This window comes from Aegilops tauschii, chromosome 6, assembly GCF_002575655.3.
Source record: "Aegilops tauschii subsp. strangulata cultivar AL8/78 chromosome 6, Aet v6.0, whole genome shotgun sequence".
NCBI classification, from domain to species: domain Eukaryota; kingdom Viridiplantae; phylum Streptophyta; class Magnoliopsida; order Poales; family Poaceae; genus Aegilops; species Aegilops tauschii.
In genome coordinates, this window is record NC_053040.3 from 486,426,190 (window position 1) to 486,447,666 (window position 21,477).

General features: G+C 42.7%; 1 protein-coding gene and 11 non-coding genes across 12 annotated transcripts; all 12 read left to right on the top strand.

Annotated features, from left to right (window-relative positions):
- Positions 1 to 1,079: 1,079 nt before the first annotated feature.
- LOC109757238 (T-complex protein 1 subunit zeta 1) lies at positions 1,080 to 6,304 on the top strand. Its single transcript, XM_020316069.4, has 15 exons — positions 1,080 to 1,361; positions 1,849 to 1,912; positions 1,997 to 2,132; positions 2,888 to 3,039; positions 3,126 to 3,173; positions 3,270 to 3,362; positions 3,508 to 3,614; positions 3,894 to 4,008; positions 4,097 to 4,183; positions 4,509 to 4,713; positions 4,796 to 4,890; positions 5,408 to 5,476; positions 5,561 to 5,668; positions 5,783 to 5,901; positions 6,016 to 6,304. Exons 1-15 carry the CDS (start codon positions 1,228 to 1,230, stop codon positions 6,089 to 6,091), a joined length of 1,608 nt encoding a protein of 535 aa, XP_020171658.1. The 5' UTR covers positions 1,080 to 1,227; the 3' UTR covers positions 6,092 to 6,304.
- Positions 6,305 to 12,428: 6,124 nt separating this feature from the next.
- On the top strand, positions 12,429 to 12,502 carry TRNAV-CAC (transfer RNA valine (anticodon CAC)). Its single transcript has one exon. It is a non-coding gene; the product is annotated as a tRNA-Val (tRNA).
- Positions 12,503 to 13,217: 715 nt separating this feature from the next.
- TRNAV-CAC (transfer RNA valine (anticodon CAC)) lies at positions 13,218 to 13,291 on the top strand. The gene has a single exon. It is a non-coding gene; the product is annotated as a tRNA-Val (tRNA).
- Positions 13,292 to 14,006: 715 nt separating this feature from the next.
- TRNAV-CAC (transfer RNA valine (anticodon CAC)) lies at positions 14,007 to 14,080 on the top strand. Its single transcript has one exon. It is a non-coding gene; the product is annotated as a tRNA-Val (tRNA).
- Positions 14,081 to 14,815: 735 nt separating this feature from the next.
- Positions 14,816 to 14,889, top strand: TRNAV-CAC (transfer RNA valine (anticodon CAC)). The gene has a single exon. It is a non-coding gene; the product is annotated as a tRNA-Val (tRNA).
- A 715-nt stretch (positions 14,890 to 15,604) lies between these two features.
- On the top strand, positions 15,605 to 15,678 carry TRNAV-CAC (transfer RNA valine (anticodon CAC)). Its single transcript has one exon. It is a non-coding gene; the product is annotated as a tRNA-Val (tRNA).
- A 715-nt stretch (positions 15,679 to 16,393) lies between these two features.
- On the top strand, positions 16,394 to 16,467 carry TRNAV-CAC (transfer RNA valine (anticodon CAC)). The gene has a single exon. It is a non-coding gene; the product is annotated as a tRNA-Val (tRNA).
- A 715-nt stretch (positions 16,468 to 17,182) lies between these two features.
- On the top strand, positions 17,183 to 17,256 carry TRNAV-CAC (transfer RNA valine (anticodon CAC)). Its single transcript has one exon. It is a non-coding gene; the product is annotated as a tRNA-Val (tRNA).
- Positions 17,257 to 17,971: 715 nt separating this feature from the next.
- On the top strand, positions 17,972 to 18,045 carry TRNAV-CAC (transfer RNA valine (anticodon CAC)). Its single transcript has one exon. It is a non-coding gene; the product is annotated as a tRNA-Val (tRNA).
- Positions 18,046 to 18,760: 715 nt separating this feature from the next.
- Positions 18,761 to 18,834, top strand: TRNAV-CAC (transfer RNA valine (anticodon CAC)). Its single transcript has one exon. It is a non-coding gene; the product is annotated as a tRNA-Val (tRNA).
- A 715-nt stretch (positions 18,835 to 19,549) lies between these two features.
- On the top strand, positions 19,550 to 19,623 carry TRNAV-CAC (transfer RNA valine (anticodon CAC)). The gene has a single exon. It is a non-coding gene; the product is annotated as a tRNA-Val (tRNA).
- Positions 19,624 to 20,338: 715 nt separating this feature from the next.
- Positions 20,339 to 20,412, top strand: TRNAV-CAC (transfer RNA valine (anticodon CAC)). Its single transcript has one exon. It is a non-coding gene; the product is annotated as a tRNA-Val (tRNA).
- The last annotated feature ends 1,065 nt before the right edge of the window (positions 20,413 to 21,477 follow it).

Here is a 21,477-nt window from a genome sequence, read left to right on the forward strand (position 1 = left end):
CCGTTAACCTAGTGCCACGTAGATAAAATACAAAGCTCTACGATGGCTGAATAGATAGCATTCGCAGGATGCTTCTATGTTGCATGAGGTCATGAGTTCGAATTCCCTTGATAGAATTACAGTTCCTTTTATTTGTTTTTTCTACCATCTACGAGGACCTGTATGAGTAGAGAGAGCACGAACTGACTATTTTGTCGTGAACTATTTCACCAGCCAAGAGTGCCACATAACCACGAATCATATTCAATAACCGTGGACGTATTTCAAAGTATATGGATCAAAGTGTGCTTTCGAAACACTTTGTTTGTTGACGACCTGTGTATTTGACTATCTCTTTGATGAGAATGAGGCGAACCCTTTCTTCCAAAAAAATAAATAAATAAAAGGAAACTAACTCTTTTCCTTTTTCTTATTTATTTTTTATTTTTGTGTGCTTCATCTAAAGAAACATATTTTTTGATAAATACCCAAATGCTTTCTCAAATACGCATGAACATCTTTTAAAACTAGATGAACATTTTCTTCAAACAAGCATGAACACTTTTTAAAATTGCAAGAACATTTTCAAATAGGCGACACTTTTTAACAATGTTTTACAACTGCGCCATTTTTAACATGCCCGAGCACTTTTTTAAACTAGATGAACAACTTGAAATACCAAGATGAACGTTTGTTAAACACAGAATGGGCATTTGTTAAACACACATCAGTTTTTTAAATACAAAATGACGCCTTTTGCAATGATGAATATATTTTAATGCATGAACAGTTTTTTAATTGCGTAAAACAATTTCTTTAGCCTGTATATCCAAACTGACCAGCCATGTATCTGGACCCTTTCTTCGCAAAAAAAAACCCGGAACATTTTCGAAGTACTTATTTTTTTAAATATATATAGTACAAGGGGAAAATGAAAACAAAAGGTGAAATAGAAACCGATAAAGAAAAAAACATACACTGCAAAGTCGAAAGAAGCGTTGACCGGGCCTGCCCATGATGGAGAGCCCCTGCACCAGCCCGGCATGCCCGGAGGGCCTAGATTAGAATGGCCGTTCCGGCCAGCCCACGGGCCTGGCGATAAACAATCACCCGCCCCCGGTGCTACTTGGCACTTGCAGGTTCCAAAACCCTACTCCTCCCCCCCGCCTCCCTCCTTCCGGATCCTTCCCCACACACCTCTCCCTCCCCGCCGTTTCTCCGATCCGCCGCCGGCCAGCCGCCGCCGCCATGTCGATCCGCATGCTGAACCAGAACGCGGAGGTGATGAACAAGTCGGCGGCCCTGGCCATGAACATCGGCGCCGCCAAGGGCCTCCAGGACGTCCTCAAGACCAACCTCGGCCCCAAGGGCACCATCAAGATGTACGCCCCTCCCCTCCCCTCCCCCCTCTCTCCCCGCACCGCAAGGCGGGCCGCCAGATCGCGCGCGCCTCCTTCCCCTCTTAGGTTTGCGTAGGCAGATTCGGAAACGACGGCGCCCGGGTGATCTGCGCGGTTTCCCCGGGCCTCGCGACCCATCTCTCACCTGAGCGCGCTCGTTAGAGGAGGGCGGGGATCTATTTTCCCCCCATTTCGATCCAGGTTGCCTTCGTCTTGTGGGTTGTCGTTAACTGGCTGTTCAGGTTTAGAACTGTATGTGGGGGGAATAATGCCCACGCTAACAATCTGCTTTCAGCAATGCTTTGGCTTTTGGCCGATTGGATCAAGTTGGGGTTGGTATTTACTTAGTTGCTGCCAAATTTTTTAGTTGTTGAAGTATAAAATTAGGGTTGGTTCATGGATAGATCTTTAGGCACAGCGACTGTGATGTTTGCTATATCTGACTGTTTCTTTGATCTGTGATGCGCAGGCTCGTGGGTGGAGCTGGCGACATCAAGCTGACCAAGGACGGGAACACCCTCTTGAAAGAAATGGTATTAATTAAATATGATGAATGACCTTATGATACATGCTCTTCCGTCCGGTTTCTGAGGCTTTTGTGTTGTTGCTATTCGCAGCAAATCCAGAACCCGACAGCAATCATGATTGCGAGAACGGCGGTGGCGCAGGACGACACGAGCGGCGATGGCACCACGTCCACGGTGCTTTTCATCGGGGAGCTTATGAAGATGTCTGAGCGATGCATCGAAGAAGGTCTGTACATGGGGTCCCATCCCTCTTATCTGCTTTTGATGATTCTGATCATTGATATGGTTGTTGTTGCATGAAATTTGCTGCTTGCATTTGAAATGCTGTTTAGGCATCTACGAGAGCTCTATACAGTTAAACGTGATTATCCTTTTCATAAGGTGTACCCCTTTTTGGCCAAATATGTGCTTGTGCGATGTTTGCTGTTAATCTTTCTGAACTGTGTTCTTCTGCTGGGGATCATGGGCTGGTATTCTGGCTTAATGCATCTAATTAGTTGGTTAGGATTACGAATGTCTGCTTTTGCATAGTAATGCAATCTTGACATGTGAACACAAGTGCCTACACATGTGAAGATAAATAATAGTTGACCTGTGCCACTGTTTAACGTTTATGGGTGTTGCGTCCTTGAGATATTTGAATGTGACTGTAGCGCAACTAATTGGCTGGATCAATAGCCAACTAAAGATAGAGAGTAATGCAGTATAATTTTGAATTTTTACTACTTTTAAGATAAAGACTACTCTTGCAGCATGGCAACATGAATTTTATCGACAATATTGTGCTCTGAACATGCATTTCCCAGTTGGTTGCTACACATTAGAGCCAAAAGACTAACCTTAAAAATATGGGCCTTCTGCTCTTAACTTGTGAAAAAGTGTTACAATTGCAGTGCTGTTTCTTAGAGGGAAAACCCATGTGCTTGTATGGTAGCTGTCTTCTTGCTATAGGTTCATAGTAACCGGTTGTTATTTCTGCAGGTACTCATCCACGGTTTTTGGTTGATGGCTTTGAGGTTGCCAAGAAAGCAACTCTTGAATTTCTCGAGACATTCAAGACACCAGTTGTTATCGGTGATCAACCCGACAGGGAGATCTTGAAAATGGTAGCAAGAACAACTCTTAGGACAAAGGTGATTGTACTCTATTTCACCATTTTTCTTTGCAAACAAATGTACACATATATACCAAGGCTTACACAAAATTTGATATTTTGTAGCTGTATGAAGGATTGGCTGATCAGTTGACCGATATTGTTGTGAATGCGGTAATGTTATATTTCTTCTACAGTGTTTCCTTTGGAGGCTTTTATTCCACAAAATTGCTTAGCATATCTCTATTTTCTGTATGGTCCATGCTGTAGGTCCTATGCATCCGCCAAAGTGATCAACCAATTGATCTTTTTATGGTGGAAATAATGCATATGCGCCACAAATTCGATGTCGACACACGTCTGGTATGTATTGTTTTTCTTTTCTTTGCAGTTTGCCTAGTATAACATCCTTCTGAACTTCATAGACCTGTGGATAAATAGTTCATATGTATTTTCTGTCACAAGCTTGTGAACATGGTTGAACACCTGTTCCTTTGTTTTTTTGTAGATTGAGGGTCTGGTCCTTGACCATGGTTCTCGGCACCCTGACATGAAGCGCAGAGCAGAGAATTGTTACATCCTGACAGCTAATGTATCACTGGAATACGAGAAAAGGTGCATACTTTTGCATAGAGTGCTTTGTTGCATACTCTAGTTCTATTAATCACCATAGATACATTCTCTCAATTTGACTGCACCAAATATAAGAAGGTTCATGCTTCAATATTTGTCAAAAACATGTAGAATCTTGCCTACAATCGTGGACTTTAGTCAGCTTATGTTATTTTCTTGCACGTTGTGGGGCAACTAGTAGTGCACAGCAGCAGTCTGTCTTTACCTGTTTTACATGCATCAGTGAAGGGAAACTGTTTAACTGACGCATAAGCTTCTCAGTGAAATCAATGCAGGATTCTTCTACTCAAACGCAGAACAAAGAGAAAAGATGGTTACTGCAGAGAGGCGTCAAGTTGATGAACGTGTCCAGAAGATCATTGAATTGAAAAATAAGGTATTTGCTTAGCGTCTCTCTCTCTCTCTCTCTCTCTTGTGTGCGCGTTTGGAAAATGTTGTCTTCACGTGTTTCCTTGGCCATGCAGGTTTGCGCAGGAACTGACAAGAATTTTGTGGTGATCAACCAAAAGGGCATCGATCCTCCGTCCCTTGATCTCCTAGCTAGAGCTGGGGTAACCAATTCTGACTTGTTTCTACATGATGGTTCTAATTTACTTACATTCAACCTTGATCTGTTTGGGGTTCCAGATAAAAATTTGTCTCATGGTGTCACCAGCTGAACTTGTAACATGAAAGTTGATATGACATTATACACAATGCTACTCTATAAGCCACAAGATGTAACTATCTAAAACCTAAGCACGACGATCAATATTTCAAATGATGGCAATGCAATAAATTATTCAGCTTTCAGTTCATGCATTGTTAATTTTGAAGTGGCAAGTTCTTGCATGGGGGCCTTGTTACATTTTAAGCTCAAGAATTTGCATGCTGCAGATTATTGCTCTCCGAAGAGCAAAGCGGAGGAACATGGAGAGACTTGTGCTAGCATGTGGCGGCGAAGCCATCAATTCAGTTGAAGGCATGACTGAAGACTGTCTTGGCTGGGCTGGGCTTGTCTATGAGCATGTTCTTGGAGAAGAAAAATACACGTTCGTGGAGAATGTTAAGAACCCTCACTCCTGTACTATTTTGATCAAAGGTCAGTTCATTCTCGAGAAACAATAGGATCTTTTCCAAAACTACCTATGTTGGAAACTTACTATAAATTCATCTCTCTTCAGGACCTAATGATCACACCATTGCACAAATTAAGGATGCCGTACGAGATGGTCTAAGATCTGTGAAGAACACAGTTGAGGATGAAGCTGTTGTGCTGGTATGATTTGTAAATTTATTCTGCATGACAGCAACTAAACAAATGTTTGGCTAAATAAATATGCACATTTGAACATCATATAGCTGAGCTTATGCTATCGATATGTGGCTCTCGATTTTCGAAGGGTATTGGCTTTGATTAGGATTTTGTAGTTTGCATGATGTGCCTGGAACTTTATGAACTACTTGACCATAGTAATTTGTCATTATATTTTTACCTTGGTTGTCATCCTGGTGCGTTCAACTTGATATATGTTGAGGCATTACTTGCATTGTTTGTTTGGGTCAGGTGTGACATAATTCATAGGGGTAATAGTGTTGATGCTAATTGATTATGTTGCTCTTAATTATTTTCTTACATGCGTTGGTGCTGTCTGACCGGTTGCTTGTGGCATCCATTTTATTATCGCAGGCTGTCTTGTTTTGCTTGAGGATCTTGCTTAGTTGCTTTGGATCTTGGTTGACTGGTGTTTTCTTTGTCAGCTTATTATATTTTCTATTTGATTTGTCAATTGTAGGGCGCTGGAGCGTTCGAGATGGCTGCAAGGAAGCATCTCATTGACAATGTGAAGAAAACCGTTAAAGGAGTAAGTGCATTGAATAATTGACATGCTCTTTTCTACTGTACCCATATCAGTATGCCGGTGCTAACTTTGGAAGCTTAACAACAGCGAGCCCAACTTGGGGTGGGGGCATTTGCTGATGCTCTGCTCGTTATCCCCAAGACGCTAGCGGAGAATTCGGGCTTAGATACCCAAGACGTTATTGTCTCTCTTGAGGTAAGCACGTCCACTTGTTGTATTATCTTTTCCTTGCACTTCTGTTGTCTCGAGTTTGTGCATCAGAAAAGTTGTAACTGTATGCGTCGGCTGATGTTCCACACTGTACAACAGAATGAGCACGACCGTGGGCTGGTGGTGGGGCTGAACCATAACACTGGCGAGCCGGTCGACCCTGAGATGGAAGGTATCTATGACAACTACTCGGTGAAGCGCCAGATCGTCAACTCGGGGTATGTGACAATACAGTGTTCATTTCTGAGCTGACTCGTTCATTCTCCAAAAAAAAGACGAGTATTATCTGTGACGTATGTTGACAAACGAACTTTGGTTGTCTGGTGGTGCAGGCCCATCATCGCGTCGCAGCTGTTGCTAGTGGATGAGGTGATCAGGGCGGGGCGCAACATGAGGAAACCAACCTAAACCTTCCAGGCCGAGAAGACTTTTTGTTTGGGTGTTTTTCTCTGTGGGGTGCCGAGTACGTAGCGAGTAGCGATGTGGTGGGGTGGAATGCTTGACTGGAAGAGATTGTACTTGTAACAACCCTCGTGACAGTTTGTCGAGATCTGTTTCTACGCTGGTGTTTGTATGCAGAATGTTTTTGTGTTGGATCAAGTTGAGCAGCTATGTATTTTTTGTGTGCGTGTGTGTGGCGATTGGATTTTTCTGTTGAGCAAAGCCTGCCTTTAGTAGGGGCGTAATCTTAGGCAGACCTGGATTGATTCAACACACAAATTGAAAAGATATGCTTGTATTTGTTGCGGGAGCAAGAGTCTCGTCGTTTTGGGTTCTTGCGCCGTAAGATTTTGTTGTTTCCCCAGTCCGGGCCGGTTACGGCCCGTAGGTCGGTTACTGCAGAAAAGAAACGTCAACTGATATCTTTGCTGTCGGCCTTGTGTGCATGTTTTTCTTTTTCGAGTAGAAACCCTTGTGTGGATGTAAACGGCAAGATAAAATTCAGGCGCCGCAAGGCCTGTTTAGTTTAGTTCGATATATACTTCATTTTTTGAGAAAAAGAAACTTTCTTGAACTGGGCTGAAACCGACTTGAACGGTACGCCGTCATGCCCGTTCCGGCCCAGTGAGCCCGCGCTTTTCCAGACTGTCGAAATACGGACGTGACCCAGAAAAAAATCACAGCTCCTTTTTTGAACCAGTATCTTTGTCTGCCCACTGTATTTCACCCGCTTTTTGGCGACGCACATTTTATTTGGCGCGGTCGAACAAACAGACTGTATCCACCACCCATCCTGCCGTGGAACATTGAGATTATGCTCTGACTATCAAATACAGTATAAAATATAGCGTTGAGAGTAATAGTTACTACGACTCACACACAAGTGTACGTCGACCGACCGTGGTCGCTTTCTTGTACGTAGGCATCGATCGACCGACCGTATCGTAATTGATTGGACGGCCGAGATATCTGATTTCTGATTCTGAAAAGGCAAACGGCCAGAAAGAATAAAAGAGAACCAATCACTCTACTTAGAGAAAAGGTGGAGACCAATCTGTTCGTGTCGCGCTGCGGCTCAAGTCAACCACCATTTCTTCTTCCTCGTGTTTGAAGCGCATCGACTCCAACGCGGATCCCCTGCTGGACTGGATACCAACAAATGTCCGTGGACAAATCATATCCACCAAATGTCAGCCACTTGTCCAATAAAAAGACAAGAGAGAAGGAAAAGAGAGGGGGAAACGAGTTTGTGGTGGGATACAGACAAAGCTTTTTTTTTTTATAAAGCATGCATGCTTGTATTCAAATCATAAAATAATACAAAGTCTTTAACCCGTATAAGCGCACCCCTAACGCACACATAATGAGCCAGAAAAACATAGAGCACCCTAGCATAATAACCAGTAAAACGCGAAGATCTCCGGAGCTGTGTGTCATCGTCCCTGAATCTTGTGAGAAGACTCCTCCGGCAACCAGATCCAAGCAGGTCATCATCTTCCACCACGGCATAATCGCCGCCACGTTGCTCCCCCTTTTCTTCGTTCCGGCGCTGAAAAGACATGGACAGACATATGTATCCAACACACCTGCACCGGCCTTCGCCATCTGTGGCTTTGAGTGCCGCGGTATGAGCCCCTTCTAGATAGAAGAGAACTGAGATCCGGTTCCTACGCCGCGGCTAGGCCAACCGCTCGGGGAAAACATGATATCCCTCTAGCAGCAACACAAAGAAAAGAGGAAGAACGGTAGCAGGAAATCATATCGACATAGAGGAAGAAGAAACTCCGTCTCCACACAACCACCACCCATCTGATGTCCAACCTGGCCGGTGTCGGACGACCTCCAGAGACCATAGCCCGTGACCTCGACGAGATCCGGGGATCCTCCACCCTGTTGGCTCCTGGACGGAGGCAAGAGCCCCGCCTGTCCGCGAACGGAGCCTGGGGTGACTTATTCAGACACGACGCCGCCGCAACAACCTCAGCAACGTCCCCCTCAACCCTAACCCTACCGAGAACTCACCCAACGTCCAGATCCGAGGTTCCCCCTAGCTCATGCTGTCGGAGCGGCAATCAAAGTTGGCGGCCGCCACGCATGTTCGGACTGCCCCCAAACCTTTCCCCGCTTTGAGGATGATTGTGATATTTCGAGCATCCGAACTGGTTTAGACAGATTTGGTGTGCTGCGGTGGATAACTACAAGTGTCCGAATTGTTTGGTCCAAACATTTACAGATGAATCCGCGTTGGAGATGGCCTCGGCACCACCACTACTGTTGCTTGTTGCTGGTTGCCACAACGGCTTCAGAAAAGAAAGTTTGTTGGTACATGGATTTTCGATTTTGGATAAAAAAATATCTCTCTTTTCGCGAGAAAAATATAATAGTGACCGTCCAAGCGGCAGCCAGGGCCCAGGGGAGATGAACTGAACCTGGCCCGACCCGAGCTGATCATCAGTGAGTGAGTGAGTGAGTGAATGACCACTCTGCTGCCTCTTGGTCCGATCTAGCCGAGCCTACCAAGTGGTGCCATGTCTACCATGCCGAGTACTAGTACAAAATTCTGTTGCCAATTAATTCAACCGATCATAATTTCGTGCAGCCAGCCGGACGTTTCAGATAGGAGTAGCATCGTTTTTGGAAATGCCAATGCTACTTGTACGGGCAGGGAGCGAGAGACACATATATAGAGAAATCATAGAGGTAGAGAGTTGCCGTCACAGAGGATCCGCGAGAGGATGGGGGTATTCTTGCGGGGACAAGAAGGGCGAACAAAATGGCAGATCAAGATTTCAGCAACAACCATGCAAGCTCAATCAGCCATCCATGGCGATCAAGCTAGCAAGCTTAATTATTTTAAATCGAGCCTAAACCGTAATTATTTTAAATCGTCTATTCACCCCCCTCTAGACGACATCCACGATCAGACGGCCCCGAACCCGGTGTTCTCAAGCCGTGTTCAGGTGTTTCACGTTAGAAGGGATCGCAACACCGAAGCTCATGATGCAGCAAAGCCGATATTATGATGTTGTTATCGCTCACCAGGTTTGTGCTCCCGCTGCATCGCAGTCGCATGCCTGGTCTAGAAGAGAATGCAACAATGCCACCGATCCCACTTGTGCTGCTGGTGCCAGCCAGTTGACCGGCCTCTCTTTCTCCCTAGTCCGTTTGGCAAAGCCTCATCTCAAAATTCATGGGAGTAGGTTTTTCTCCTGCCATGTGTAACATCTGAATGATCATTCAACACGACACGGCATCGTGTGCAATGGCCATGTCGAATTGTACCGATATTTGGCCTACTCAGATTTGAATGTGTTTTAGTAACATCAACTATCAACAGCATTCAACTACCCCTAATATATCTTCACTATTTCTAAAGCTTAAACACAGATGTCTGGGTGGTGTAGTTGGTTATCACGTTAGTCTCACACACTAAAGGTCCCCAGTTCGTGCCATGAACCGGGACTAAGGTGATCGTGAGGCCCCGGCCTGACGCCAGCCTACCATCACCCCTTTAGTGCCGGTTCGTGCCACGAACCGGTATTAAAGGTTCAACACGAACCGGCATTAATGCATAGCCGTTCGAACCGGCACTAATGATACTATTAGTACCGGGCCAAAATCAAACCGGGACTAATGTGTCTCACATTAGGTCCTTTTTCCACTAGTGCGAAATGACTGATTGAGCATGAGTCCACATGTCTGCATCATCTTTCGCTCACAAAACAAACCCAATTTCAAAAAAAAGAGACACATTGGAGCTCTCCTATGGCATTATTTCGTGGGAGCTTAGTTGATTAGAAGATACGTCCACAGTGGTCCCTCTTTCCCATTATAGCAATGTAGGTTTTCTTTTTTGGTATTTTCTTTTTCATTGTACTCCCTCCGTAAACTAATATAAGAGCGTTTAGATCACTAAAATAGTGATCTAAACGCTCTTATATTAGTTTACGGAGGGAGTAGTAGTGTAGGAGTGTATCTTTTTATGGCAGTTGTATTCCTGTCATCATCCCATCATCGGTTTTTTTCACGACACGCCTTTATGTGGCGCGGCGAACAAGACAAGCGGAGCATCCATCCATCCATCGTGCTTTGTAATGTTGAGATTATACTCCACCACCTACTATATTACGAATTTATAATTATATTTTTTACGAGAAAACTTCTAATCTATTCTTTTTTAATCATGGCAATACAACAAACACCAGAAATAGTAAAAATTACATCCAGGTCCGTAGACCACCTAGCGACGACTACAAGCACTGAAGCGAGCTGAAGGCGCGCCGTCATCATCGGCCCTCCCTCGTCGGAACCGGATAAAACTTGTTGTAATAGACAGTCGGGAAGTCGTCGTGCTAAGACCCCATAGGATCAGCGCAGCAGAAGAGCAACCGCCGCCGATGAAGAGTAGCGTAGATCGGAAGGATACAACCTCCACACGCCCACCGACAATGCTAGACACACCACCGAAACGGGGCTAGGCGGGGAAGACCTTATTCCATCTTCAAGGAGCCGCCGCCGTTTCGTCTTCCTGAGCAGGACACAAATCCTAACAAAACTTGAAGAAACGGCTAAGAACGGAGCCCTCCCGCCGGCAAGGGTCAGTATCCACTACGCCACCATGGCTCTAAGACCACCGTAGACGAGGCGCACCGGCGGCGGCGCCGACGAAAGGGAAAGGAACCCTAAACTTTTCTTGGGGAGAAGGCTACTCTCGAACACGAGGAATTTATAATTATATTATGCTCACACAAGTACGCATATTGTATGAGATACAGATCGCATGGATCGCGACGTCGCCTTTGACCATCCATTCGCGTTGCGGTCGCCACCATGCATGTCCTTTGTTCTACCCACTCCATGAGCTAGATACTATCGATAACCATTTTCTTTTCCCTCTCTTTGACACGCATCTATACTAATCTAGTAGTACGAGCACCACACTGATTTGTTGCTACTGCGGTTTCAGAAAAGAAAAGAAAAATATCGTCGGCGCGTGGAATTTGGCTTTTGGATAAATAAGAGTGCCTCTTTCTTTTTGCCTGGTTATTTTTCTTTTGCATTTGATTAATAATTCCACTTTTATTAAGAAAAACTAAATAAATAAATGGAAAATGGAATTTAATGGTGACGACGCGGGAGGGCTGGAGCGAAGGCTTTTGTGGAGGAAGGAACGCACGCGTTCATGGGGCCGTGTACTACTGGAGTGGTAGTACGTACTATAGTCATCGTACAAGGCGCGATGCACTGAACCAGAGTTGAGCCGAGCCGAACTGATCAGCGAGTGAGTGACCACTCTGTTGCCTCTTGGTCCGATCTAGCCGAGCCATCATGCCTAGCAGGAGTAGTGCGTGTACTTACTGTACAACAACTCTACTCACATCATTTTGTTCCCAATTAATTCATTTAAATCATAGAGTAGAATCGTTTTCGGAAAGGCCAATGCTGGTGCTACTTCTACGGGCGGGGAGAAGGGCTTAAAGCGACAAAAACTGACCATTTTCAAAAACTTAGGCATAAAATGAGTCCGGATTAAAACAATTTCACAAAACGGCCCATTTACATGACGCCCGGCCCGACCCGGGACGCCATGCTAGACTGCATGACGTTCATATCAAGGGCGCCATGGACCGGCTTAGGATGAATCACGCCCCGGGCAAGGATGCATGACGGCTTGGAGAGAGAGGAATTGATGTTACTCACTAGCTTGCAAAATGATATGGGACGGAGGGACAGGGATCCAGTGACACGTTTATGACATGTCACGATGTAACATGACCGTTTGGATCAAAGTCAGATAGTCCAGATCAGTTCGGATCAGAGCAGCAACGTGTGCTACCGCCACGGGCAGCAGGAGAAGAGAGGGGTCGCACAGATGGTAACTAGGTTGCTGCCACAGAGGATCAGGGAGAGGATGATGGGGGGATGGAAGTCCAGCCACTAAACTCGTTTTTTAGTTACGTCGTACGGGTGTTATTACCACTCACTAGTTTTGTGCTCCCGTTGCATCGCAATCGCATGCCTGGTCTAGAATGCGACAACACCACCGCTACCACTGCTACTGCCGCCAGTTGACTCGCTTCTCTTTCTCCCTAGTCTGATTGGCAAAGCCTCATCTCGAAATTCACAGTATGTTTTTCTCCTGCCATGTGTAACATCTGAATGATTATTCTACACGCCGTGGCGTCGTATGTAATGGCCATGTCGAATTGTACCGATGGTAATACTCAGATTTGAATGTATTTTAGTAGGAATCAACTATGAGGCTCGCTGATATTTGATCTTTCTCTAAAAGTTGAACATCGATGTCTGGGTGGTGTAGTTGGTTATCACGTTAGTCTCACACACTAAAGGTCCCCAATTCGAACCTGGGCTTAGACATTGCCCCCCTTTTTTTCGGCTAAGCATTATATTTGTTGGTATTCTTTTAAAAAATCCCTTGCAAAAAGTTTTTCAGAACAAATTTTTTTGGCTAAGCATTATATTTGTTGGTATTCTTTTAAAAAATCCCTTGCAAAAAGTTTTCTAGAACAATTTTATCGATTGAGTTATTTGAAAGTTTCTATAGAACAATTTTATGGATTGAGTAATTGGGTTGCACCACCAGAGTGATGCTTGGTCTGCTTACCCTTTTTTTGCGGGGGAAACTTGGTCTGTTTTACCCATCCGTGCTGAACACGTGGAAGTCCAGTCTGTGTTGCATGTTGTAGGAGGTTTCAGTTTTCATGTGTCCTGCTATATATGTAGAAAAACATATGATGAAAAGAGAAGCTGGGTCTACCTTCATGGCCTTTTTCAAATCAATTTTCTAACATCCAGTGGCAGCTCTAATGCAACCTTGATTGGCTTGCATTTGACAACCAGGGTCCACCTCTTTGTGTGTGGAATCGTGTACATCCATGACTGAACAACAACCTCGAGCCCTCCACTGGATTTGTCAAAATTAATAGGCAAAATTAAGGAAAGAAGACAAATAAAACAAATCACCTCTGGGCAGATGTCGACATGCGCAAACTCTAGGCTAGGCCGTCGTATGTGAGGTCGTCTAAACAGAGTTTCCAAGAAAAAACACATTGGAGCTCTCATATGGCTTTATTTCTGGGTGGTGTAGTTGGTTATCACGTTAGTCTCACACACTAAAGGTCCCCAATTCGAACCTGGGCTTAGACATTGCCCCCCTTTTTTTCGGCTAAGCATTATATTTGTTGGTATTCTTTTAAAAAATCCCTTGCAAAAAGTTTTTCAGAACAAATTTTTTTGGCTAAGCATTATATTTGTTGGTATTCTTTTAAAAAATCCCTTGCAAAAAGTTTTCTAGAACAATTTTATCGATTGAGTTATTTGAAAGTTTCTATAGAACAATTTTATGGATTGAGTAATTGGGTTGCACCACCAGAGTGATGCTTGGTCTGCTTACCCTTTTTTTGCGGGGGAAACTTGGTCTGTTTTACCCATCCGTGCTGAACACGTGGAAGTCCAGTCTGTGTTGCATGTTGTAGGAGGTTTCAGTTTTCATGTGTCCTGCTATATATGTAGAAAAACATATGATGAAAAGAGAAGCTGGGTCTACCTTCATGGCCTTTTTCAAATCAATTTTCTAACATCCAGTGGCAGCTCTAATGCAACCTTGATTGGCTTGCATTTGACAACCAGGGTCCACCTCTTTGTGTGTGGAATCGTGTACATCCATGACTGAACAACAACCTCGAGCCCTCCACTGGATTTGTCAAAATTAATAGGCAAAATTAAGGAAAGAAGACAAATAAAACAAATCACCTCTGGGCAGATGTCGACATGCGCAAACTCTAGGCTAGGCCGTCGTATGTGAGGTCGTCTAAACAGAGTTTCCAAGAAAAAACACATTGGAGCTCTCATATGGCTTTATTTCTGGGTGGTGTAGTTGGTTATCACGTTAGTCTCACACACTAAAGGTCCCCAATTCGAACCTGGGCTTAGACATTGCCCCCCTTTTTTTCGGCTAAGCATTATATTTGTTGGTATTCTTTTAAAAAATCCCTTGCAAAAAGTTTTTCAGAACAAATTTTTTTGGCTAAGCATTATATTTGTTGGTATTCTTTTAAAAAATCCCTTGCAAAAAGTTTTCTAGAACAATTTTATCGATTGAGTTATTTGAAAGTTTCTATAGAACAATTTTATGGATTGAGTAATTGGGTTGCACCACCAGAGTGATGCTTGGTCTGCTTACCCTTTTTTTGCGGGGGAAACTTGGTCTGTTTTACCCATCCGTGCTGAACACGTGGAAGTCCAGTCTGTGTTGCATGTTGTAGGAGGTTTCAGTTTTCATGTGTCCTGCTATATATGTAGAAAAACATATGATGAAAAGAGAAGCTGGGTCTACCTTCATGGCCTTTTTCAAATCAATTTTCTAACATCCAGTGGCAGCTCTAATGCAACCTTGATTGGCTTGCATTTGACAACCAGGGTCCACCTCTTTGTGTGTGGAATCGTGTACATCCATGACTGAACAACAACCTCGAGCCCTCCACTGGATTTGTCAAAATTAATAGGCAAAATTAAGGAAAGAAGACAAATAAAACAAATCACCTCTGGGCAGATGTCGACATGCGCAAACTCTAGGCTAGGCCGTCGTATGTGAGGTCGTCTAAACAGAGTGATGTCACCATAGACCCAGTTTCCAAGAAAAAACACATTGGAGCTCTCATATGGCTTTATTTCTGGGTGGTGTAGTTGGTTATCACGTTAGTCTCACACACTAAAGGTCCCCAATTCGAACCTGGGCTTAGACATTGCCCCCCTTTTTTTCGGCTAAGCATTATATTTGTTGGTATTCTTTTAAAAAATCCCTTGCAAAAAGTTTTTCAGAACAAATTTTTTTGGCTAAGCATTATATTTGTTGGTATTCTTTTAAAAAATCCCTTGCAAAAAGTTTTCTAGAACAATTTTATCGATTGAGTTATTTGAAAGTTTCTATAGAACAATTTTATGGATTGAGTAATTGGGTTGCACCACCAGAGTGATGCTTGGTCTGCTTACCCTTTTTTTGCGGGGGAAACTTGGTCTGTTTTACCCATCCGTGCTGAACACGTGGAAGTCCAGTCTGTGTTGCATGTTGTAGGAGGTTTCAGTTTTCATGTGTCCTGCTATATATGTAGAAAAACATATGATGAAAAGAGAAGCTGGGTCTACCTTCATGGCCTTTTTCAAATCAATTTTCTAACATCCAGTGGCAGCTCTAATGCAACCTTGATTGGCTTGCATTTGACAACCAGGGTCCACCTCTTTGTGTGTGGAATCGTGTACATCCATGACTGAACAACAACCTCGAGCCCTCCACTGGATTTGTCAAAATTAATAGGCAAAATTAAGGAAAGAAGACAAATAAAACAAATCACCTCTGGGCAGATGTCGACATGCGCAAACTCTAGGCTAGGCCGTCGTATGTGAGGTCGTCTAAACAGAGTTTCCAAGAAAAAACACATTGGAGCTCTCATATGGCTTTATTTCTGGGTGGTGTAGTTGGTTATCACGTTAGTCTCACACACTAAAGGTCCCCAATTCGAACCTGGGCTTAGACATTGCCCCCCTTTTTTTCGGCTAAGCATTATATTTGTTGGTATTCTTTTAAAAAATCCCTTGCAAAAAGTTTTTCAGAACAAATTTTTTTGGCTAAGCATTATATTTGTTGGTATTCTTTTAAAAAATCCCTTGCAAAAAGTTTTCTAGAACAATTTTATCGATTGAGTTATTTGAAAGTTTCTATAGAACAATTTTATGGATTGAGTAATTGGGTTGCACCACCAGAGTGATGCTTGGTCTGCTTACCCTTTTTTTGCGGGGGAAACTTGGTCTGTTTTACCCATCCGTGCTGAACACGTGGAAGTCCAGTCTGTGTTGCATGTTGTAGGAGGTTTCAGTTTTCATGTGTCCTGCTATATATGTAGAAAAACATATGATGAAAAGAGAAGCTGGGTCTACCTTCATGGCCTTTTTCAAATCAATTTTCTAACATCCAGTGGCAGCTCTAATGCAACCTTGATTGGCTTGCATTTGACAACCAGGGTCCACCTCTTTGTGTGTGGAATCGTGTACATCCATGACTGAACAACAACCTCGAGCCCTCCACTGGATTTGTCAAAATTAATAGGCAAAATTAAGGAAAGAAGACAAATAAAACAAATCACCTCTGGGCAGATGTCGACATGCGCAAACTCTAGGCTAGGCCGTCGTATGTGAGGTCGTCTAAACAGAGTTTCCAAGAAAAAACACATTGGAGCTCTCATATGGCTTTATTTCTGGGTGGTGTAGTTGGTTATCACGTTAGTCTCACACACTAAAGGTCCCCAATTCGAACCTGGGCTTAGACATTGCCCCCCTTTTTTTCGGCTAAGCATTATATTTGTTGGTATTCTTTTAAAAAATCCCTTGCAAAAAGTTTTTCAGAACAAATTTTTTTGGCTAAGCATTATATTTGTTGGTATTCTTTTAAAAAATCCCTTGCAAAAAGTTTTCTAGAACAATTTTATCGATTGAGTTATTTGAAAGTTTCTATAGAACAATTTTATGGATTGAGTAATTGGGTTGCACCACCAGAGTGATGCTTGGTCTGCTTACCCTTTTTTTGCGGGGGAAACTTGGTCTGTTTTACCCATCCGTGCTGAACACGTGGAAGTCCAGTCTGTGTTGCATGTTGTAGGAGGTTTCAGTTTTCATGTGTCCTGCTATATATGTAGAAAAACATATGATGAAAAGAGAAGCTGGGTCTACCTTCATGGCCTTTTTCAAATCAATTTTCTAACATCCAGTGGCAGCTCTAATGCAACCTTGATTGGCTTGCATTTGACAACCAGGGTCCACCTCTTTGTGTGTGGAATCGTGTACATCCATGACTGAACAACAACCTCGAGCCCTCCACTGGATTTGTCAAAATTAATAGGCAAAATTAAGGAAAGAAGACAAATAAAACAAATCACCTCTGGGCAGATGTCGACATGCGCAAACTCTAGGCTAGGCCGTCGTATGTGAGGTCGTCTAAACAGAGTTTCCAAGAAAAAACACATTGGAGCTCTCATATGGCTTTATTTCTGGGTGGTGTAGTTGGTTATCACGTTAGTCTCACACACTAAAGGTCCCCAATTCGAACCTGGGCTTAGACATTGCCCCCCTTTTTTTCGGCTAAGCATTATATTTGTTGGTATTCTTTTAAAAAATCCCTTGCAAAAAGTTTTTCAGAACAAATTTTTTTGGCTAAGCATTATATTTGTTGGTATTCTTTTAAAAAATCCCTTGCAAAAAGTTTTCTAGAACAATTTTATCGATTGAGTTATTTGAAAGTTTCTATAGAACAATTTTATGGATTGAGTAATTGGGTTGCACCACCAGAGTGATGCTTGGTCTGCTTACCCTTTTTTTGCGGGGGAAACTTGGTCTGTTTTACCCATCCGTGCTGAACACGTGGAAGTCCAGTCTGTGTTGCATGTTGTAGGAGGTTTCAGTTTTCATGTGTCCTGCTATATATGTAGAAAAACATATGATGAAAAGAGAAGCTGGGTCTACCTTCATGGCCTTTTTCAAATCAATTTTCTAACATCCAGTGGCAGCTCTAATGCAACCTTGATTGGCTTGCATTTGACAACCAGGGTCCACCTCTTTGTGTGTGGAATCGTGTACATCCATGACTGAACAACAACCTCGAGCCCTCCACTGGATTTGTCAAAATTAATAGGCAAAATTAAGGAAAGAAGACAAATAAAACAAATCACCTCTGGGCAGATGTCGACATGCACAAACTCTAGGCTAGGCCGTCGTATGTGAGGTCGTCTAAACAGAGTTTCCAAGAAAAAACACATTGGAGCTCTCATATGGCTTTATTTCTGGGTGGTGTAGTTGGTTATCACGTTAGTCTCACACACTAAAGGTCCCCAATTCGAACCTGGGCTTAGACATTGCCCCCCTTTTTTTCGGCTAAGCATTATATTTGTTGGTATTCTTTTAAAAAATCCCTTGCAAAAAGTTTTTCAGAACAAATTTTTTTGGCTAAGCATTATATTTGTTGGTATTCTTTTAAAAAATCCCTTGCAAAAAGTTTTCTAGAACAATTTTATCGATTGAGTTATTTGAAAGTTTCTATAGAACAATTTTATGGATTGAGTAATTGGGTTGCACCACCAGAGTGATGCTTGGTCTGCTTACCCTTTTTTTGCGGGGGAAACTTGGTCTGTTTTACCCATCCGTGCTGAACACGTGGAAGTCCAGTCTGTGTTGCATGTTGTAGGAGGTTTCAGTTTTCATGTGTCCTGCTATATATGTAGAAAAACATATGATGAAAAGAGAAGCTGGGTCTACCTTCATGGCCTTTTTCAAATCAATTTTCTAACATCCAGTGGCAGCTCTAATGCAACCTTGATTGGCTTGCATTTGACAACCAGGGTCCACCTCTTTGTGTGTGGAATCGTGTACATCCATGACTGAACAACAACCTCGAGCCCTCCACTGGATTTGTCAAAATTAATAGGCAAAATTAAGGAAAGAAGACAAATAAAACAAATCACCTCTGGGCAGATGTCGACATGCGCAAACTCTAGGCTAGGCCGTCGTATGTGAGGTCGTCTAAACAGAGTTTCCAAGAAAAAACACATTGGAGCTCTCATATGGCTTTATTTCTGGGTGGTGTAGTTGGTTATCACGTTAGTCTCACACACTAAAGGTCCCCAATTCGAACCTGGGCTTAGACATTGCCCCCCTTTTTTTCGGCTAAGCATTATATTTGTTGGTATTCTTTTAAAAAATCCCTTGCAAAAAGTTTTTCAGAACAAATTTTTTTGGCTAAGCATTATATTTGTTGGTATTCTTTTAAAAAATCCCTTGCAAAAAGTTTTCTAGAACAATTTTATCGATTGAGTTATTTGAAAGTTTCTATAGAACAATTTTATGGATTGAGTAATTGGGTTGCACCACCAGAGTGATGCTTGGTCTGCTTACCCTTTTTTTGCGGGGGAAACTTGGTCTGTTTTACCCATCCGTGCTGAACACGTGGAAGTCCAGTCTGTGTTGCATGTTGTAGGAGGTTTCAGTTTTCATGTGTCCTGCTATATATGTAGAAAAACATATGATGAAAAGAGAAGCTGGGTCTACCTTCATGGCCTTTTTCAAATCAATTTTCTAACATCCAGTGGCAGCTCTAATGCAACCTTGATTGGCTTGCATTTGACAACCAGGGTCCACCTCTTTGTGTGTGGAATCGTGTACATCCATGACTGAACAACAACCTCGAGCCCTCCACTGGATTTGTCAAAATTAATAGGCAAAATTAAGGAAAGAAGACAAATAAAACAAATCACCTCTGGGCAGATGTCGACATGCGCAAACTCTAGGCTAGGCCGTCGTATGTGAGGTCGTCTAAACAGAGTTTCCAAGAAAAAACACATTGGAGCTCTCATATGGCTTTATTTCTGGGTGGTGTAGTTGGTTATCACGTTAGTCTCACACACTAAAGGTCCCCAATTCGAACCTGGGCTTAGACATTGCCCCCCTTTTTTTCGGCTAAGCATTATATTTGTTGGTATTCTTTTAAAAAATCCCTTGCAAAAAGTTTTTCAGAACAAATTTTTTTGGCTAAGCATTATATTTGTTGGTATTCTTTTAAAAAATCCCTTGCAAAAAGTTTTCTAGAACAATTTTATCGATTGAGTTATTTGAAAGTTTCTATAGAACAATTTTATGGATTGAGTAATTGGGTTGCACCACCAGAGTGATGCTTGGTCTGCTTACCCTTTTTTTGCGGGGGAAACTTGGTCTGTTTTACCCATCCGTGCTGAACACGTGGAAGTCCAGTCTGTGTTGCATGTTGTAGGAGGTTTCAGTTTTCATGTGTCCTGCTATATATGTAGAAAAACATATGATGAAAAGAGAAGCTGGGTCTACCTTCATGGCCTTTTTCAAATCAATTTTCTAACATCCAGTGGCAGCTCTAATGCAACCTTGATTGGCTTGCATTTGACAACCAGGGTCCACCTCTTTGTGTGTGGAATCGTGTACATCCATGACTGAACAACAACCTCGAGCCCTCCACTGGATTTGTCAAAATTAATAGGCAAAATTAAGGAAAGAAGACAAATAAAACAAATCACCTCTGGGCAGATGTCGACATGCGCAAACTCTAGGCTAGGCCGTCGTATGTGAGGTCGTCTAAACAGAGTTTCCAAGAAAAAACACATTGGAGCTCTCATATGGCTTTATTTCTGGGTGGTGTAGTTGGTTATCACGTTAGTCTCACACACTAAAGGTCCCCAATTCGAACCTGGGCTTAGACATTGCCCCCCTTTTTTTCGGCTAAGCATTATATTTGTTGGTATTCTTTTAAAAAATCCCTTGCAAAAAGTTTTTCAGAACAAATTTTTTTGGCTAAGCATTATATTTGTTGGTATTCTTTTAAAAAATCCCTTGCAAAAAGTTTTCTAGAACAATTTTATCGATTGAGTTATTTGAAAGTTTCTATAGAACAATTTTATGGATTGAGTAATTGGGTTGCACCACCAGAGTGATGCTTGGTCTGCTTACCCTTTTTTTGCGGGGGAAACTTGGTCTGTTTTACCCATCCGTGCTGAACACGTGGAAGTCCAGTCTGTGTTGCATGTTGTAGGAGGTTTCAGTTTTCATGTGTCCTGCTATATATGTAGAAAAACATATGATGAAAAGAGAAGCTGGGTCTACCTTCATGGCCTTTTTCAAATCAATTTTCTAACATCCAGTGGCAGCTCTAATGCAACCTTGATTGGCTTGCATTTGACAACCAGGGTCCACCTCTTTGTGTGTGGAATCGTGTACATCCATGACTGAACAACAACCTCGAGCCCTCCACTGGATTTGTCAAAATTAATAGGCAAAATTAAGGAAAGAAGACAAATAAAACAAATCACCTCTGGGCAGATGTCGACATGCGCAAACTCTAGGCTAGGCCGTCGTATGTGAGGTCGTCTAAACAGAGTGATGTCACCATAGACCCAGTTTCCAAGAAAAAACACATTGGAGCTCTCATATGGCTTTATTTCGAGAGAGCTTAGGTAATTAGAAGATACGTTAACCGTGGTCCCTCTTTCCCATTATAGCAGTGTAGTTTTTTTGGGGGGTATTTTATTTCCCATTGTAGTAGTTTTTTCTTTTTTTATGGTAAAAAAAGTGAATCTACACTCTAAAATATGTATTAGAGTGTATCTTTCCATTGTAGTAGTTAGGAGTGTACCCTTTTTATGGCAGCTGTATTTTTTATATCATCACATCACTTTTTTTTTTCACGACACACCTTTTATGTGATTCTAAATATTAGTCCTTTTAGAGATTTTAATATGGACTACGTATGAAATAAGATGAGTGAATTT

Coding starts and splice junctions, on each gene's coding strand:
- LOC109757238 (XM_020316069.4), top strand. CDS start 1,228: ATGTCGATCCGCATGCTGAACCAGAACGCGGAGGTGATGAACAAGTCG. Junction 3,040..3,125: donor GAACAACTCTTAGGACAAAG/GTGATTGTACTC, acceptor GATATTTTGTAG/CTGTATGAAGGATTGGCTGA. Junction 5,477..5,560: donor TGAAGAAAACCGTTAAAGGA/GTAAGTGCATTG, acceptor GCTTAACAACAG/CGAGCCCAACTTGGGGTGGG.